Here is a 20,656-nt window from a genome sequence, read left to right on the forward strand (position 1 = left end):
AGTTAACCGGAGTTTCTCACCAGACTGGGACTAAGTTAACCAGGGTTTCTCACCAGACTGGGACTAAGTTAACCGGAGTTTCTCACCAGACTGGGACTAAGTTAACCAGGGTTTCTCACCAGACTGAGACTAAGTTAACCAGGGTTTCTGACTAGACTGGGACTAAGTTAACCAGGGTTTCTGACTAGACTGGGACTAAGTTAACCAGGGTTTCTCACCTGACTGGGACTAAGTTAACCAGGGTTTCTCACCAGACAGGGACTAAGTTAACCGGAGTTTCTTACCAGACTGGGAGTAAGTTAACCAGGGTTTCTCACCAGACTGGAACTAAGTTAACCAGGGTTTCTCACCAGAGTGGGACTAAGTTAACCAGGGTTTCTCACCAGACTGGAACTAAGTTAACCAGGGTTTCTCACCAGACTGGGACTAAGTTAACCAGGGTTTCTGACTAGACTAGGACTAAGTTAACCAGGGTTTCTCACCTGACTGGGACTAAGTTAACCGGAGTTTCTTACCAGACTGGGACTAAGTTAACCAGGGTTTCTCACCAGACTGGAACTAAGTTAACCAGGGTTTCTCACCAGACTGGGACTAAGTTAACCAGGGTTTCTGACTAGACTAGGACTAAGTTAACCAGGGTTTCTCACCAGACTGGGACTAAGTTAACCAGAGTTTCTCACCAGAGTGGGACGAAGTTAACCAGAGTTTCTCACCAGAGTGGGACGAAGTTAACCGGAGTTTCTCACCAGAGTGGGACTAAGTTAACCAGGGTTTCTCACCAGACTGGGACTAAGTTAACCAGGGTTTCTCACCATACTGGGACTAAGTTAACCAGGGTTTCTCACCAGATTGAGACTAAGTTAACCAGGGCTTCTCACCAGACTGGGACTAAGTTAACCAGGGTTTCTCACCAGACTGGGACTTGGTGTAACGTCATAACTGAAACAGTCTCCTGAACACTAAACTGATCTGCTGTTATTAACCTGCTGGTTGATGCAGAGCAGACGACAGCAGTTACTTTTACCTGAAGATGATGATGATGAAGAAACCACTTTGTGTCTGAATACCACCTTAAGCGTAATCAATGTAGAGTTTCAGCATATTTTTATGTTTTCTACGTGAAAACCCTAAATCCTTCCAATCTGAGCCATATGTTGGGCCTGCAGGTTGTCCAGCAGGAGATTAAAACATTTCATAACTGCTGTCATGGTTTCTGTCTATAACCATGTTGGCGCCATGGCGTGCCAGCCGGTGGGATCGTAATATGAAGCACGTGGTGACTGGATCAGCTGATTCCTGAGGAGACAGAAGCTGTTAATTCGTTTCTCCTGGCAACGCTCATATGTGACATGGCTTTACTGGCATAATGCTGCAAATCCTCACCGTATGCTGCAAATACAGCAGATGTCATCACAACGCTAACCCCCCCCCTGTCTTTGCCTCCCCAGGACCCCGGCTACTGGGTTCAGGTGCACAGGCTGGAGCATGCAGATGGAGGCATTTTGGACCTGGATGACATGCTGAGTGATGTGGTGGATGACAAAGACAGGGTGAGTGAACGCCGCCGCCGTCGTCTCGGAGACGTTCCGAGCAGAAACGGAGTTGGATCATTGGTTTTCAGACCATTTCAGGTGGCCTGCATGTGGTTCAGACACATTAGGATGTAACACCACCCACTACCCCAACAGGGAGCCATTTCCCCCAACCTCTTTGTTCCCATGGGAACAGTCCTGACTACACGAGTCTCCCAGTTCTGTCAGTTTTTGGTTCCTCTCAGAACTTTGTGCCTGTTTGGAGAACCGGGTTACGTTCCACAACCAGGTTTCATTCTGCTTGATGGTCCAGAGATTTTATTTTTAACATGTTCAGATATTGTGGGTCATTTCACGCATTTTGATGTTTTTATTTATTTATTTATTTATTTGATCTTATTTTATTGAACCTTAATTTCAATTTAATTATTAGTTTTTATTCATTTTTATATATTTATATTTATTTATTATTTATTATATATTTTTTTAGAATGAACAATTTATTTCTATATATTTTTTTATACAGTTTTGATCTCTTTTTTTTAAAAAAAAATTTCTTATTTGAATTATCATAGATATTTAAAAGAAAAAAAATCTAATTTTAATTTAATTTAAATATGGTCTAATCTGAGTTTTAATTTGATTTTTTTTTATATATGATCTTATTTAGTTTATTATATATTTATTATAGTTTAATATATGTTGAATAATATAAATATAGAAATAAAAACAATACGATATTATTATTATTACATTATTCAATATTATTTCCTTAAATCTTTAATTTGTTTTTTACTTAAATTTTCCGTTTAATTTATTTGTTGATCCTCTGCTGTTTGTTTCTCGTCCTTTTTGTCGTTTCCATGTTAAAAAGAAATATTTGTTTTTTTTCTGAAGTGCAGTGATGATTATCTGTTCGTACTTCCTGTGAATCATCACATTTTACCTTCTGAAACCAGTGAATCCGTTTGCTGCAGAAGTCCGTGTAGGTCTCAGGTTTGCAGATGTGAATCTGTGGTTTGTCTGATGACAGATGCTGTTTGACAGAAATAGAGTGTATGTGTGTGTGCATGCAGACACCTGATAATGACTGGTAGGTGTCATGGTTACGCATCAGCTTGGATCAGAGGGAAGCAGCTGTTCTGCACCTGCTGCCTGAAAACTCTCCTTTCTCCCTTTTTACTTTCCCCCTCTGGTCTCTGCAGCCTTTTGCAGAAAAACACAAAGAAGTAATAATAAAAAGAAGCTTTTAAGGAGAACTAAAGCTTGTTTACTGGTCAGCATATCTCATATTTTCTCCTTTTTCCACCTGTTTGTTCTAGCTGCTCCCCCTGCTGGCTGTTTGGCCTCATTGCATCCTCACTGCAATAGAAACGTTTAACTTTTTGGCTTTTATTGATGTTTTTATGCAGCTTCTGATTTAATTTTCTGTATGTTTTGACATGTAGCTCAGAATCTGGTCATAAAGCTGCGAAACTGCTTTTCTCCTGTTTAGTTGCTGCTTTTCTGTTGCGCAGAGCTCACCTGGAAGATTCAGGCGGAACCGCTCTGTACATGCGTGTTTATGAATGAGTTTATCTCACCATGTGGGTGTTGCTCTTCTTGTGTGCATGCACCGCTGTGGAAGCAAAGCCAGTCTGACCAGTTCTCCCCATCAACTGGAGGCTTGTTCCTGGTCCAGGTCCAGACAAGCCCACAGCGCGGCTTTATTCTGGAGGATTTAGTCACGTATCAGCTGTGTACAGTAAACCGGCTGAAGCTGAGAGAGAAAGGCCTGTTTTGGCCTGATATCATCGCCTGCATGCAGAGACGCTCACACCAAAGCTCACGTTGAGCTAATCATGGTGATGTTTTCAGACTGGATGTTTGGATGCAAAACAACAAAACATGGAGAAAAAAAAAAAAGCAACAGGAAGTTCCTAAAAACGACGTTGATGCGTAAAATAAAACTAAAACGGAATAGAAACGCATAAAAAGAAGGTTTTTTCAGATAAAAAAGGACATAATTCTACAACAACTTTGACATTAAATCCAGTTTTTCCAAAGTTTGGCTGCGAGGAAAAATAATTATCTTAAAATAAAGAAGATTAAAGAGACTAAAAGAAAATAAATCAGAGAAGTAAGTTTTGTTTGTGACTTTAGGGACAGGTAAAAGAATGACGTCATAAAACAGGTCGGATAAATAAAAAGCTGCTAACGTGTTGCTCGTTTCCTGTCCGACCCTGAAGGTCACATGACCAGAAAACGTCACGTTTACACGCTTCTTCCTGAATCCGACTTTCTCCTTTCACGGCTCGCTTTCGCCTCATGTGAAAGTAAAAGGATGAAGATGATGATGAGGATGATGTCGTACGTTTTGTTAGGAAACTGACAAGACACCTGTGTGTGTGTGTGTGTGTGTGTGTGTGTGTGTGTGTGTGTGTGTGTGTGTGTGTGATATCACTCGCATATCATTCCCATGCCGTCACTGAGCTGCTTCAAGCTGCAGCCTGTTCGTCTCTCATCGTCATGACAACATTCCATCATCTGTTACAGTTTTATTGATGAGCTTGATCTGGTGCAACACCGCCCTCTTCTGGCTGAAATATGGAATAATTCATCATTTGGGAGATTAAGATCTGAGAAAAAAAAACCCTCTTTAAAATAAAAGGAGGTTTGTTTATTAATATTATTATTATTATTGTTATTGTTATTGTTATTATTATTATTATTATTGTTATTGTTATTATTATTATATTATAAAAATCTAATTTCAAACTGTAATCAATAGACACATTTGATTTTATTTATTTTACTGTTGTTGGTATTAAATGAGCTGTAAATTTAGTTCCATGTGAAAAAAATCAACAAACTGTATTTTAGGAGAGAAAATGGAAAAAAAACAACAACATGAAAATAAAACCAATTTAGTTATTTTTGCTTTTTAAAAATTAAATTTATTTTTAATCAAACTATTTAATAAATCTGTAATATTTCATCATTATTTATTGTTAATCTTCAGTCATTGAATGTTTTATATATTTTTTTATAACGAAAAGTATATTATTTTATTGCAGTCCTTTTCTATTTATTATTTTCGCAACATATTGTTTTTTTTTGTTTTTTTTAACATTGTATTTAGATTTTTATGCAATTATTTTATTGGATTTTTTTAATTGTATATTTTAGTTGTCTTTTATTTGTTTATTTTATTTTACTGTTTGACAAACAATTTAATTTAATTTAATTTAATTTAATATGTATTAAATACATTTGATTCAATTATATATTTCAATATTTTTTTAAAAATAATTCCATTTAATTCTTTCGTAACTCCTTGACATTTCTGTTACTTGATTTTTTTTCCTTTTTGCATTTTATCTGCTTTAATGTTTGATTTTTACAAATTTCTCAGATTTTCCCTAACGATTCTGAATTCTTCCTCTGGATGTTGTGAAACAGAATGTTATTATTTATATCCAGTGGTAGTGTGATGATGGGGGGTCCTTACAGAATCAGGACACGTCAGGTGACATAAAAACGTCTCGTGGTGGAAAACACTGATGCTACAGCGAAACACTGATGATGGCGTGAAACGGCTGTCAGAGAGCGACCATCCACAGCAGATGGCAACGCGACAATTAAAACCAGTCCTGGTTAGAAGCTGGTATAAAAACTTGACAATCTGGAGCCGCTGCAGCGAGGCCGTAAAGCAGACAAAGTGCCTGTAATACGGCCAATTAGACCAAATTAGAGGAAACTTTAATGGTGTTTGGGAAAATTGGCCATTACAGCAGCGATCATAATGTTGTTCCAACTGCAAAAAGCAACTTAACCTTCGATTACTTCAAACTTCTCTTCATTTGCAGTAAATTCTGGGATGTGGGTCTAATTATAAGCTGCAGGGAATTAAATCTGTGGTGCCCAGCAGTGAATGTCATTATGGAGGAAGGCTTGTAACAAAAAGCCGCTGTCGTCCTAAAATATGAAATCTGTGGAATAATTAAGTTTCATTTTAGTTTTAGGTTCGTGCAACCAGGTTGGAGCTGCATGTTACCCCCCATCCTGCAGAAGAAGCAGTGGAAAATAGAAATAAGTGGATATGATGTGAGGAGTCCCAGGAGCTTCATTAACAGCTGAGATAAATTCATCTGAATGGGGAATCTTCCGCTTATTAACAGAAAAAGCAGCTTGTTGAGAAGCAGATGGAAAATCAGAAGGTGTAATGCCAGCAGGGAACCACAGGGAGGCGCTGCGCCCTCAGTAATGACAGCAGACCACCTGCCTCACATTTACACATAAAAGCTCATTTATTCAACTAAAACTCAGAATTTACCCAAAAAACAAGAAAATATGTTTATAAACGCTCCAGATGTGACTCTTCCCCTCATTTCTGCTTCTTCTAACCATCCTCATCCTCATCATTATCCTCATCATCATCATCATCATCGGCCCTGTGGTTTGTGCTCTGTGACAGTTGGCACCTTCTTTGGCCCCTGAAGCTGGGGTTACCATGGCAACGGCAGTCGGTTGCCAAGTGGGCACCTGATTGGGTCGGGATCAAGCAGCGAGTGAAATTAGCCGTGGCTGGAGTGGAGTCCCAGCAGCCAACCCCCCCCACAACCCCCCCATCGGTACCGCAACCTGCGGCGGGACATGAAGGACTAATTACTCCCTTTGTCTCCCTGCTCCGATTCATCTGGAATCAAAGCTGAGTCCGATTCTTAATGTTTTAAAGAGCAGACGATGCGAGCGCCGTGGCAACGAGGCTTCTCAGCATCATCCTGGACTTTCTGCTGAGGAAGGTTCAAACCGAAGGACTTCGTCCGAGTTTTTATACGTCAGCTCAGTTCTGCTGCAGCGTCTCGACCACATTAAGCTTTAAACAAACGGGATGTTATTCAGCTCTCTGGTTGCTTCTTCGGTTTAAAACGAAGCTGACTGTAAAGCAAAGCGCTCCAGGTCACATCGGACGGATCCGCTCCTGCGTAGTTACAGGTTTCTGAAGCCTCCTGAGAGCGCCGACACGCATCGAATCCTCCATCACGACTCCGATAGGCTGACGTTAGGGTCAAACACGGCGTCCACTTAACCTTTTCATCAAACAACTGACACAGAAACACACCGTCTGAACATTATGATCAACGCCGGATTATCCAATGGGCATGATGGGCATAGGCCAGGGGCCCACGCCCACTCGGGGCCCATGTGGGGAAAACACCAGCAGTTTGGACATGAAACAAAATGTACATAAAAACTAGGTAGTTCCACCACAGTGTCCAGTGTGTTGCTACTCGTAGCACTGGCTGAGAGATGTTAGAAATGTCGTTTCAAACTGTTTTCACAATGTTGTAGTGGGGAAGGGGGCCCCTGGAACAATCTGGGCCCAGGGGCCTGTGCACTTTTAGTCCGGCCCTGATTATGATGCTTAAATTAATTAATTTCTACATTTCTTTGTTCATCTGATTCATTCATCTGGAGGCTGCGTTCAGCTCGCAGGTCCAGAGAGAGACGGAGGAAATCCGTCCACCTGAGCGCAGAGTGTCGATCACAGGTCGTCTTCTGGGGAGGAACCGTCCCGAATGGCGGTTGGACTGATATGCAGCCGGGCCTGACGTAACCTTGTCGTTCCGCCCACAGATTCAGCTCTTAGAGAAGCATCAGTTTTTCTGGTTCAATTCATTTCAATTCAATTCAACTTTATTTATATAGCGTCAAATCACGGCAATGCCATCTCAAGACGCTTTACAGACAGAGACGAAAACATAATGAAAGCCAATTCATAACAGCCTATATAAGGAAACCAACAGATTGAGTTGGAAGTCCAACTCAATCTCCCATCCTGAGCAAGAACACGGCGACAGTGGGAAGGAAAAAAAACTCCCTTTTAAGACAACAGACAGAAAGACAACAGACAACAGGAACTGCTACTCCCGGCCAGGGAGACCTGCTGAGACAGGAGACATACATGTTAATGATGCAACACTGTTATGGGGGGGGGGGGGGGGGGGGGGGTAAAAGAAAGAGATAAAGAGAAAAAGAAAGAAGCTCAGTGTATCAGGAAATGTCCCTCAGCAGTCTAAACCTATAGCAGCATAACTAAGGGATGCTAACCATCCCTAGCTATAGGACTTATCAAAAATATAAGTCTTCAGCCTAGTCTTAAAGGTGGGGAGGGTGTCTGCTTCCCTAACACTAACTGGGAGCTTATTCCATAAGAGAGGGGCCTGATAACCAAAGGCTCTGCCTCCTGCTCGGCTCTTTGAGACTCTAGGAACCACAAGTAAGCCTGCAGTCTGCGAACGAAGTACTCTGCTTGGTATATAAGGAACAATGAGGTCTTTGATATATAGTGGTGCCTGGTTGTGGAGGGCTTTATATGTAAGGAGAAGGATTTTAAATTCTATTCTAGATTCAACAGGCAGCCAATGAAGAGAGGCTAAAACTGGAGAAATATGATCTCTCATGCTGGTTCTGGTCAGGACTCTGGCTGCAGAATTCTGGATCAGCTGAAGGCTTTTCAGGGCATATTTAGGACAGCCCAGTAATAGAGAGTTACAGTAATCTAGTCTCGAAGTAACAAAAGCGTGAACCAGTTTTTCTGCATCACTCCGAGACAGAATGTCCCTAATTTTGGCTATATTATGTAAATGAAAGAAGGCTGTTTTAGTAACCCGCTTACTATGTGGGCCAAAGGACAGGTCAGGGTCAAATATTACTCCAAGGTTTCTCACTGTAGCACTGGAAGCTAAAGTAATGCCATCCAGGTTCATTACAAAACTGGAGAATTTAGCTCTGAGTTTTTCAGATCCAACGAGAATTACTTCAGTCTTATCTGAGTTTAAGAGGAGAAAATTTCTAGACATCCAAGTCTTTATGTCTATGAGACAATTTTGTAGCCTATTGGGCTGATTTGTTTCATCTTGTTTAAAGGATAAGTATATTTGAGTATCATCTGCATAACAATGAAAGTTTATTCATGCTGTCTAATAATTTTGCCTAAAGGGAGCATATATAGCGTGAAGAGTATTGGTCCAAGTACAGAACCTTGAGGAACTCCATGACTTACTGTAGTTTGGGAGGAGGACTTGTCATTTACATGAACGAACTGAAGTCTATCAGATAAATATGATTTAAACCAGCTTAACGCTGTACCTGTAATTCCAATCACCTGTTCTAGTCTTTGTAACAGAATGTTATGATCGACTGTATCAAATGCAGCACTAAGATCAAGCAAGATAAGTACGGACACAAGTCCTTTGTCTGAGGCCATAAGAAGGTCATTAGTAACTTTCACCAATGCTGTCTCAGTGCTATGATGAGCTCTAAATCCTGACTGAAACTCCTCGCATAAATTATTTCTGCTCAGGTGGGGATGTAGCTGTGCGGAAACTATTTTCTCCAGAATTTTGGACATAAACGGGAGGTTAGATATAGGTCTATAATTTGCTATCACCTCTGGATCCAGAGATTGCTTTTTAAGTAAAGGCTTGATTACAGCAGTTTTAAATGATTGTGGTACATATCCTGTCACTAAAGACATATTGATAAGATTTAGTAGTGATGTATTAATTAAAGGGAAAATGTCCTTAAAGAGGCTCGTTGGGAGAGGGTCTAAGATACAGGTGGATGGTTTAGATGAAGCTATTATTTTAGTTAATTCAGAGGGTTGGACAGGACAGAAACTATTTAGACACAAGTCAGATCCTGGTTCTAAGGATGCTTCAGACCACAACAGGCTCAACATTATAGGTAGAAGGAAGAGTATTGTGAATTTGATCACTAATAGTGTCAATTTTATTCCTGAAAAAATACATGAAATCATCACAGCTAAGTGAGAAAGGAATACATGGCTCCACAGCGCTCCGGCTCCTAGTAAGCCTGGCTACAGTGCTGAAAAGAAACCGAGGGTTGTTTTTGTTTTCCTCTATCAATGATGAATAATAAGCTGTTCTTGCCGTACGTAAGGCTTTTTTGTATACGATTAAACTTTCTTTCCAGGTTAAGTGAGACTCCTCTAGTCCTGATGAACGCCATCTGTTTTCCAAACGCCTTGATGCCTGTTTTAGAGCTCGAAGCTGGGAATTAAACCAGGGAGCCTTCATAATCTTACCTAATTTCTTCTTCTTTAGGGGAGCAACATTATCCAAGGTTGTACGCATTAAAGCTGTTATAGTATCAGCATCTTGATCAATCTGAGCAGGAGTAAGGCTTAAAGGGGGACTCTCAGTCATGCTAACACATGGTAGAGGTGAAAAAATTGATTCAATTGATTGTTTAAATTTTGTAATATTATTGTCTGATAAACATCTACTATAGTAGAATTTATTTTTGGTCAGTGAGTAATCAAATAAAGTGAATTCAAAGGTTAATAGGTTAACCTAAGGTTAATTCTTACTGCTGGGGAGTTGTATAAGGTTGGAATGGGGTTTTGGGTGGGCGGCGGCAGGTGGGAAGCTGCAGAAAAGTGTGTAGGACTACAATTCTGCCTCCTGGTCCCAACCCTGAGTTGTCAATTTAGCTGACTAATAAAAGAGTCCATATTGCTAGATAAGAGAGCGGCTCCATCCAACGTGGGATGGATGCCATCTCTCCTAATAAGACCAGGCTTTCCCCAAAAAGCGCTCCAAGACAAAGTCGCCCTGTCGTGTTTTTCGGTTGAAAGTCTCCTTGTCGTGTTTTTAGGTTGAAAGTCGCCTTGTCGTGTTTTTCGGTTGAAAGTCTCCTTGTCGTGTTTTTCGGTTGAAAGTCGCCTTGTCGTGTTTTTAGGTTGAAAGTCGCCTTGTCGTGTTTATAGGTTGAAAGTCGCCTTGTCGTGTTTTTCGGTTGAAAGTCTCCTTGTCGTGTTTTTCGGTTGAAAGTCTCCTTGTCGTGTGTTTAGGTTGAAAGTCTCCTTGTCGTGTTTTTAGGTTGAAAGTCGCCTTGTCGTGTTTTTTGGTTGAAAGTCTCCTTGTCGTGTTTTTAGGTTGAAAGTCGCCTTGTCGTGTTTTTAGGTTGAAAGTCGCCTTGTCGTGTTTTTAGGTTGAAAGTCGCCTTGTCGTGTTTTTCGGTTGAAAGTCTCCTTGTCGTGTTTTTAGGTTGAAAGTCGCCTTGTCGTGTTTTTCGGTTGAAAGTCTCCTTGTCGTGTTTTTAGGTTGAAAGTCGCCTTGTCGTGTTTTTAGGTTGAAAGTCGCCTTGTCGTGTTTTTAGGTTGAAAGTCTCCTTGTCGTGTTTTTCGGTTGAAAGTCTCCTTGTCGTGTTTTTAGGTTGAAAGTCGCCTTGTCGTGTTTTTCGGTTGAAAGTCTCCTTGTCGTGTTTTTAGGTTGAAAGTCTCCTTGTCGTGTTTTTAGGTTGAAAGTCGCCTTGTCGTGTTTTTTGGTAGAAAGTCGTCTTGTCGTGTTTTTCGGTTGAAAGTCTCCTTGTCGTGTGTTTAGGTTGAAAGTCGCCTTGTCGTGTTTTTAGGTTGAATGTCGCCTTGTCGTGTTTTTAGGTTGAAAGTCGCCTTGTCGTGTTTTTAGGTTGAAAGTCGCTTTGTCGTGTTTTTAGGTTGAAAATCGCTTTGTCGTGTTTTTTGGTAGAAAGTCGTCTTGTCGTGTTTTTAGGTTGAAAGTCGCCTTGTCGTGTTTTTAGGTTGAAAGTCGCCTTGTCGTGTTTTTAGGTTGAAAGTCGCCTTGTCGTGTTTTTAGGTTGAAAGTCGCCTTGTCGTGTTTTTAGGTTGAAAGTCGCTTTGTCGTGTTTTTAGGTTGAAAATCGCTTTGTCGTGTTTTTAGGTTGAAAGTCGCCTTGTCGTGTTTTTTGGTAGAAAGTCGTCTTGTCGTGTTTTTCGGTTGAAAGTCTCCTTGTCGTGTGTTTAGGTTGAAAGTCGCCTTGTCGTGTTTTTAGGTTGAAAGTCGCTTTGTCGTGTTTTTAGGTTGAAAGTCGCTTTGTCGTGTTTTTAGGTTGAAAGTCGCCTTGTCGTGTTTTTAGGTTGAAAGTCGCCTTGTCGTGTTTTTTGGTTGAATGTCGCCTTGTCGTGTTTTTAGGTTGAAAGTCACCTTGTCGTGTTTTTAGGTTGAAAGTCGCCTTGTCGTGTTTTTAGGTTGAAAGTCGCCTTGTCGCGTTTTTTGGTTGAAAGTCGCCTTGTCGTGTTTTTTGTTGAAAGTCGCTTTGTCGTGTTTTTCGGTTGAAAGTCTCCTTGTCGTGTTTTTAGGTTGAAAGTCGCCTTGTCGTGTTTTTCGGTTGAAAGTCTCCTTGTCGTGTTTTTAGGTTGAAAGTCGCCTTGTCGTGTTTTTAGGTTGAAAGTCGCCTTGTCGTGTTTTTAGGTTGAAAGTCGCCTTGTCGTGTTTTTCGGTTGAAAGTCTCCTTGTCGTGTTTTTAGGTTGAAAGTCGCCTTGTCGTGTTTTTCGGTTGAAAGTCTCCTTGTCGTGTTTTTAGGTTGAAAGTCGCCTTGTCGTGTTTTTAGGTTGAAAGTCGCCTTGTCGTGTTTTTAGGTTGAAAGTCTCCTTGTCGTGTTTTTCGGTTGAAAGTCTCCTTGTCGTGTTTTTAGGTTGAAAGTCGCCTTGTCGTGTTTTTCGGTTGAAAGTCTCCTTGTCGTGTTTTTAGGTTGAAAGTCGCCTTGTCGTGTTTTTAGGTTGAAAGTCGCCTTGTCGTGTTTTTTGGTAGAAAGTCGTCTTGTCGTGTTTTTCGGTTGAAAGTCTCCTTGTCGTGTGTTTAGGTTGAAAGTCGCCTTGTCGTGTTTTTAGGTTGAAAGTCGCTTTGTCGTGTTTTTAGGTTGAAAGTCGCTTTGTCGTGTTTTTAGGTTGAAAGTCGCCTTGTCCTGTTTTTAGGTTGAAAGTCGCTTTGTCGTGTTTTTAGGTTGAAAGTCGCCTTGTCGTGTTTTTAGGTTGAATGTCGCCTTGTCGTGTTTTTAGGTTGAAAGTCGCCTTGTCGTGTGTTTAGGTTGAAAGTCGCCTTGTCGTGTTTTTAGGTTGAAAGTCGCCTTGTCGTGTTTTTAGGTTGAAAGTTGCCTTGTCGCGTTTTTTGGTTGAAAGTCGCCTTGTCGTGTTTTTAGGTTGAAAGTCGCCTTGTCGCGTTTTTTGGTTGAAAGTCGCTTTGTCGTGTTTTTAGGTTGAAAGTCGCCTTGTAGCGTTTTTTGGTTGAAAGTCGCCTTGTCTTGTGTTTAGGTTGAAAGTCGCCTTGTCGCGTGCTTAGGTTGAAAGTCGCCTTGTCGCATTTTTAGGTTGCAAGTCGCCTTGTCGCGTGCTTAGGTTGAAAGTCACCTTGTCGTGTTTTTCAGTTGAAAGTCGCCTTGTCATGTTTTTAGGTTGAAAGTCGCCTTGTCGTGTTTTTTGGTAGAAAGTCGTCTTGTCGTGTTTTTCGGTTGAAAGTCTCCTTGTCGTGTGTTTAGGTTGAAAGTCGCCTTGTCGTGTTTTTAGGTTGAAAGTCGCTTTGTCGTGTTTTTAGGTTGAAAGTCGCTTTGTCGTGTTTTTAGGTTGAAAGTCGCCTTGTCGTGTTTTTAGGTTGAAAGTCGCCTTGTCGTGTTTTTTGGTTGAATGTCGCCTTGTCGTGTTTTTAGGTTGAAAGTCACCTTGTCGTGTTTTTCGGTTGAAAGTCTCCTTGTCGTGTTTTTAGGTTGAAAGTCGCCTTGTCGTGTTTTTAGGTTGAAAGTCGCCTTGTCGCGTTTTTTGGTTGAAAGTCGCCTTGTCGTGTTTTTTGTTGAAAGTCGCTTTGTCGTGTTTTTCGGTTGAAAGTCTCCTTGTCGTGTTTTTAGGTTGAAAGTCGCCTTGTCGTGTTTTTAGGTTGAAAGTCGCCTTGTCGCGTGCTTAGGTTGAAAGTCGCCTTGTCGCATTTTTAGGTTGCAAGTCGCCTTGTCGCGTGCTTAGGTTGAAAGTCACCTTGTCGTGTTTTTCAGTTGAAAGTCGCCTTGTCATGTTTTTAGGTTGAAAGTCGCCTTGTCGTGTTTTTAGGTTGAAAGTCGCCTTGTCGTGTTTTTTGGTAGAAAGTCGTCTTGTCGTGTTTTTCGGTTGAAAGTCTCCTTGTCGTGTGTTTAGGTTGAATGTCGCCTTGTCGTGTTTTTAGGTTGAAAGTCACCTTGTCGTGTTTTTCGGTTGAAAGTCTCCTTGTCGTGTTTTTAGGTTGAAAGTCGCCTTGTCGTGTTTTTAGGTTGAAAGTTGCCTTGTCGCGTTTTTTGGTTGAAAGTCTCCTTGTCGTGTTTTTTGGTTGAAAGTCGCTTTGTCGTGTTTTTAGGTTGAAAGTCGCCTTGTCGCGTGTTTAGGTTGAAAGTCGCCTTGTCGCGTGCTTAGGTTGAAAGTCGCCTTGTCGTGTTTTTCAGTTGAAAGTCGCCGTGTCATGTTTTTAGGTTGAAAGTCGCCTTGTCGCATTTTTAGGTTGCAAGTCGCCTTGTCGCGTGCTTAGGTTGAAAGTCACCTTGTCGTGTTTTTCAGTTGAAAGTCGCCTTGTCATGTTTTTAGGTTGAAAGTCGCTTTGTCGTGTTTTTAGGTTGCAAGTCGCCTTGTCGTGTTTTTAGGTTGAAAGTTGCCTTGTCGTGTTTTTCGGTTGAAAGTCTCCTTGTCGTGTTTTTAGGTTGAAAGTCGCCTTGTCGTGTTTTTAGGTTGAAAGTCGCCTTGTCGCGTTTTTTGGTTGAAAGTCGCCTTGTCGCGTTTTTTGGTTGAAAGTCGCCTTGTCGTGTTTTTAGGTTGAAAGTCGCTTTGTCGTGTTTTTAGGTTGAAAGTCGCCTTGTCGTGTTTTTTGGTTGAAAGTCGCCTTGTCGTGTTTTTAGGTTGAAAGTCACCTTGTCGTGTTTTTTGGTTGAATGTCGCCTTGTCGTGTTTTTAGGTTGAAAGTCACCTTGTCGTGTTTTTCGGTTGAAAGTCTCCTTGTCGTGTTTTTAGGTTGAAAGTCGCCTTGTCGTGTTTTTAGGTTGAAAGTCGCCTTGTCGCGTTTTTTGGTTGAAAGTCGCCTTGTCGTGTTTTTTGGTTGAAAGTCGCTTTGTCGTGTTTTTAGGTTGAAAGTCGCCTTGTCGCGTGTTTAGGTTGAAAGTCGCCTTGTCGCGTGCTTAGGTTGAAAGTCGCCTTGTCGTGTTTTTCAGTTGAAAGTCGCCTTGTCATGTTTTTAGGTTGAAAGTCGCCTTGTCGCATTTTTAGGTTGCAAGTCGCCTTGTCGCGTGCTTAGGTTGAAAGTCACCTTGTCGTGTTTTTCAGTTGAAAGTCGCCTTGTCATGTTTTTAGGTTGAAAGTCTCTTTGTCGTGTTTTTAGGTTGAAAGTCGCCTTGTCGTGTTTTTAGGTTGAAAGTTGCCTTGTCGTGTTTTTAGGTTTAAAGTCGCTTGTCGCGTTTTTTTGGTTGCAAGTCGCTTTGTCGTGTTTTTAGGTTGAAAGTCGCTTTGTCATGTTTTTAGGTTGAAAGTTGCCTTGTCGTGTGTCCAATTGTCTGATAAACATCTACTATAGTAGAATTTATTTTTGGTCAGTGAGTAATCAAATAAAGTGAATTCAAAGGTTAATAAGAAGTGATCGGACGAGACAGGGTTTTGAGGAAATACTTTGAGCTTATCAGTCTCAATACCAGATGTTAGAACCAGATCAAGAGTATGGCCATGAGAGTGAGTGGCTCCATTGACATTTCGTGAAAACCCAATTGAGTTTAGAATAGAGCTAAAGGAAATGTTTAAACTATCATTTTCATCGTCAACATGAATATTAAAATCACCTAGTACAATGACCTTATCAGTAGTCAGCACTAACTCAGACAAGAGATCAGAGAATTCGGTCAGAAACTTGGAGTAAGGTCCAGGTGGGCGATACACTAATGCTAAAAGGAGCGGTTTCTCTGAATTCCATTTTGGATGAGATAAATTTAATGTCAGGAATTCAAAGGATTTATAGTTAGTTTTGAGCTTAGGACTAATTAATAATTCTGACTGAAAAATAGCTGCAACACCTCCTCCTCTGCCTGTAGTTCAAGGAATGTGAAAGTTTAAATAGTTAGCTGGCGTAGCTTCATTAATACTAACATAATCCTCTTGCTGTAACCAGGTTTCCGTAAAACAGAATAAATCAATGTGGTGATCACGTATCAAGTCATTGACTAATAAAGACTTATTTGGGAGGGATCTGATATTAAGTAGGCCACACTTTATTGTCTTATTTTCAGATTTTATTAGATCCATTGTTTTTATTTTTATGAGTTTTTCACGATTAACCCCAGAAGTGTTTTTGTGTTGTTTAATTCTTACTGCTGGGAAGTTGTATAAGGTCGGAATGGGGTTTTGGGTGGGCGGCGGCAGGTGGGAAGCTGCAGAAAAGTGTGTAGGACTACAATTCTGCCTCCTGGTTCCAACCCTGAGTTGTCAATTTAGCGGACTAATAAAAGAGTCCATATTGCTAGATAAGAGAGCGGCTCCATCCAACGTGGGATGGATGCCATCTCTCCTAATAAGACCAGGCTTTCCCCAAAAAGCGCTCCAATTATCTATAAAACCCACGTTGTTATCGGGACACCACCTAGACAACCAGCGGTTGAAAGATGGCATGCGGCTGAACATTTCATCTCTGATTAAATTTGGCAAGGGACCAGAGAAAACTACGGAGTCCGACATGCTCTTGGCAAAGTTACACACCGAAGCAACATTAATTTTAGTGACCTCCGATTGGCGTAACCGGGTGTCGTTACCGCCGACGTGAATTACAATCTTACGGTATTTACGTTTAGCCTTAGCCAGCAGTTTCAAATACGATTCGACATCGCCCGCTCTGGCCCCAGGAATGCATTTGACTATGGTCCCCGGTGTCTCTAGAGCCACGTTCCTGACTATGGAACTACCTATAATCAGGGTTTCTGCCTCAGCGGTTCACGACAGAAATCCCACATCTGCATGCTCAGAGTCTTGCAGGCAGGTTTCCGCTTTGCATCCAGAACAGAAGAAGCCGTTCTGCACCCAGCAGATGTGGACTTTTTCAGTCAGGTTTATCTTACAGGACGACAAACGTTGAGTTCGTACGAACTCTGAGGACAGCTGCAACATCTCCGTAAAGGTGTGTTTGTGTGAACATCCAGAAACATACGGCTGTAATCAGCTGGAGGTGTCCAGCTTCATGTTGGAGCCATTTGTTCAGCTGTGTTGTCCTCTTCCTGCAACTCCCAGAAGATGCCAGATCAACAGAGTTTGTTTTTTATTAACAGTCAAACAGAGCTTTTAAAAAGAAACCTTTTATTTATTTTAACAAAGATATGACTGTCAGTTTCTGGCACACAGGACGTCAGCCTGGTCAGCTAAGGGATGATTGTAACTTTCAGCTTCGCTTTGCAGATCCAGGATTTGTAGCATATTGATTTCTTAACATTTAGTCATTTTAAATGTTCCACCACAGTGTGAGTTTCCATGGGGGCAGCTGTGCGAGTGGCACGTCTATCTAACGTGTGGATTTGGCTCTTTCATCCTGTAGGGCTGCCTCCATCTTTCATATACGGTCTATGGTCTAGCTGCTGCTAACCTTAAAGCTAGCTGCTGCTAACCTAAAAGCTAGCTACTGCTGGTAAAGTGTAGGTAGCTAACCTTAAAGCTAACTGCTGCTGGTAAAGTGTAGGTCGCTAACCTTAAAGCTAGCTGCTGCTGGTTAAAGTGTAGGTAGCTAACCTTAAAGCTAGCTGCTGCTGGGTAAAGTGTATGTTGCTAACCTAAAAGCTAGCTGCTGCTGGTATATATATGTAGCTAACCTTAAAGCTAGCTGCTGCTGGTAAAGTGTAGGTCGCTAACCTTTAAGCTAGCTGCTGCTGGTTAAAGTGTAGGTAGCTAACCTAAAAGCTAGCTGCTGCTGGTAAAGTGTAGGTAGCTAACCTTAAAGCTAGCTGCTGGGTAAAGTGTCTGTTGCTAACCTTAAAGCTAGCTTCTGCTGGTAAAATGTATGTCGCTAACCTTAAAGCTAGCTGCTGCTGGGTAAAGTGTATGTTGCTAACCTAAAAGCTCGCTGCTGCTGATAAAGTGTAGGTAGCTAACCTTTAAGCTAGCTGCTGCTGGTAAAGTGTAGGTCGCTAAACTTAAAGCTAGCTGCTGCTGGTTAAAGTGTAGGTAGCTAACCTTAAAGCTAGCTGCTGCTGGGTAAAGTGTATGTTGCTAACCTAAAAGCTAGCTGCTGCTGGTAAAGTGTATGTAGCTAACCTTAAAGCTAGCTGCTGCTGGTAAAGTGTAGGTCGCTAACTTTTAAGCTAGCTGCTGCTGGTTAAAGTGTATGTTTTGTTAACCTAGAAGCTAGCTGCTGCTGATAAAGTGTAGGTAGCTAACCTTTAAGCTAGCTGCTGCTGGTTAAAGTGTCGTTAGCTAACCTTAAAGCTAGCTGCTGCTGGGTAAAGTGTATGTTGCTAACCTAAAGGCTTGCTGCTGCTGGTAAAGTGTAGGTAGCTAACCTTAAAGCTAGCTGCTGCTGGTTAAAGTGTATGTTTTGTTAACCTAGAAGCTAGCTGCTGCTGATAAAGTGTAGGTAGCTAACCTTTAAGCTAGCTGCTGCTGGTTAAAGTGTCGTTAGCTAACCTTAAAGCTAGCTGCTGCTGGGTAAAGTGTATGTTGCTAACCTAAAGGCTTGCTGCTGCTGGTAAAGTGTAGGTAGCTAACCTTAAAGCTAGCTGCTGCTGGTAAAGTGTAGGTCGCTAACCTTTAAGCTAGCTGCTGCTGGTTAAAGTGTAGGTAGCTAACCTTAAAGCTAGCTGCTGGGTAAAGTGTCTGTTGCTAACCTAAAAGCTAGCTGCTGCTGGTAAAGTGTATGTCGCTAACCTTAAAGCTAGCTTCTGCTGGTAAAATGTATGTCGCTAACCTTAAAGCTAGCTGCTGCTGGTTAAAGTGTATGTTGCTAACCTTAAAGCTCGCTGCTGGGTAAAGTGTATGTTGCTAACCTTAAAGCCAGCTTCTGCCGGTAAAATGTATGTCGCTAACCTTAAAGCTAGCTGCTGCTGGTTAAAGTGTATGTTGCTAACCTTAAAGCTAGCTGCTGCTGAGTAAAGTGTAGGTTGCTAACCTTAAAGCTAGCTGCTGCTAACCTTAAAGCTAGCTTTCCCAGACGGACAGACGAAGAAGATAACTAGCTTTGTTGTTATTAAAGGGCTGTTCGAGTGTGGCGTTCACCTGGTACACAGCCAGACCAGGTTTGATCCTGAAGGATCCGTGACCCACTCAGTCATCTACCTGTGTGTGTGTGTGTTTGTGTGTTTGTGTGTGTGTGTGTGTGTGTGTGTGTGTGTGTGTGTGTGTGTGTGTATAAGAAACAAGGGTCGCTGGTTGGTCCTGAGTAATCAGAGTTTTGGGCTGTCATGTACCCGCTGAGCCACCAGATAACATTTGTGCCTGGTTATAGATGAAACTGGTTGCAGAGCATATGCAGTGTGACACACACATCCCCTCGCCTGCGGTAAGAATCTTATTATCCATATTGCAGAGCAGCAGGCGACTCCTCCGTCTTCTGCTTTCTGTGGAACTGGTGAAATCAGGTCACGTCGCCGAGCCGTCTCGTAGCTCCGAGGAAATCCAGCTCGTCACGTAGGTGTCTTTGAACTCTCCTCCATGACAGCTCCCTGCAGGAGGAGCTTTCTACGATGGGTTAAATCGCTCCTGACACGTCTGGAAATACCAAAACACAGCCAAACCACCGTGCACATTTAGAAACAAAACCATGCACAGGCTGGCGCAGCAGACACACACATTTCTGTGTTTGTGCGTGTGTCACGCAGGAGGATGTTGGTTCTGTTGACAGCTGTCACGGCTGCTTTGCTTCCAGCGTCTCCATACTTGCCAAAGCAGCCTATTATGTGCAGTTGGGAGTCATGTGCAGGGGTCTGGCACGACCCCAGGGGGGCCTGATGTAGGTCAGCCGCCATAAAGATCGGTGCTAAACGGAGGTGACAGATACAGGCCCCTGCTGGAACCTCCAAAGACCCCTGCAGGGTGCACCCAGAAACTCAGATCTAACAAAGAGGTTGTTTTCTGTGACGTGTGGGAAGGTCTGCAGCCACATGTCTGACTGGGGAGGTTCTGGTCCAGTTCTGGTCCGGTTCTGCTGTTCCAGTTCTCCTCTGAGCTTCGTACAGGTCTGGAGAGAAGGGTGATCCGAACAGAACCTTCAGGTCTTCGGGACAACATCTAAAGTCCCTGAAGAGAGATGGTTCTCCTCCCAGATCCTGGTTTGTGGACCAACGTTACGGCAGAAATTTCTTACATTTAGCTGCTTTATTTTATTTTAATTTATTTATTTGATTTAATTTTATATTTAATTTATTTTCCTGTTAATCTGTGTTTTTAAACATATTTTAATCTGTTTTCTGTTTCTTATATAACTTTTTAAATTTAGTTTTAAATTATTTTGTCATTTTTATTCTGTTTTATTTTTTTATAATCATATTTAATTAATTTCAGTTATTACAACAGTTTGATTTAAAGTAATAAATTTAATTAAGCTTTTTATTTTAATACCATTTTCCTATTTTGGGTTCATTTAAATTGTTTTAAATCTTATTTTAATCTGTTTTGATCTATTTATTTTAATGTATCATTTAAATAAGAATTTAAAATTTTAGTTTTTAAACTTTTTTAAAAAAAAATCCTGTTTTAGTGTATATTTTTCTATATTATTCTTATTTTACACACTCACCTCTGGTCTGATGGTGCCGTGGCTCATTTTTACTTCTGTCTGTAAAAAGAGTGACATAAAGACATTTTTCGGTTCTTTCCATAAAGCACTCTGAGTTGTGAAATTGTGTGAAAAGTTCTTTATGAGTCATCCCTGAAGGCGAAGTCCCATCCAGACCATTGGAAACCTCCCGTCACCAGTCTGTTATTTCTTCATCTTGTGGGATCTGCAGCCTCGCAGCTCATTGTTAAAGCAAGCGAGCGTCTCTTCTGCATGACAAGTATCCCTCCGTAAGCTTTTGTCTCCAGAGTCTCCAGACCGTGAGTGGCTGTTCTCAACACTTGACTACTTCCCTCAGAACCATATATAATTACCCTCCCAGATCCAAAGTCACTGCAAGGTTGCCTCTGAAAATTGGCTCTGAAATAGACTCTGGGAGGCGAGGGTCTCTTTTCCACCATTCATTTATTACCAGCAGCGATCCACGCCAGGCTAGTTAGCCACTTTCGCCGCGTGGGCGGGAATATCGTAGTAATTAGTACAGCTGACAGTAAAAAACACACAGATTTTCTTCAGAAACTCACCGAGATTCATCTGAA

General features: G+C 41.6%; 1 protein-coding gene across 1 annotated transcript in view; it reads left to right on the plus strand.

The window, feature by feature from the left end:
* The window catches only part of LOC306770681 (partitioning defective 3 homolog), a gene marked incomplete at both ends in the record, with an annotated part of 372,575 nt that overhangs the window by 40,865 nt on the left and 311,054 nt on the right, over window positions 1–20,656 (plus strand). The window contains one exon of the mRNA XM_079259581.1: window positions 1,449–1,550. Within this exon, the coding sequence (XP_079115707.1) occupies window positions 1,449–1,550 (102 nt within the window). The remainder of the gene's footprint in view (window positions 1–1,448; window positions 1,551–20,656) is intronic.

Source organism: Telmatherina bonti (genome assembly GCF_933228915.1).
Source record: "Telmatherina bonti genome assembly, chromosome: 20".
In the NCBI taxonomy this organism is placed as follows: domain Eukaryota; kingdom Metazoa; phylum Chordata; class Actinopteri; order Atheriniformes; family Telmatherinidae; genus Telmatherina; species Telmatherina bonti.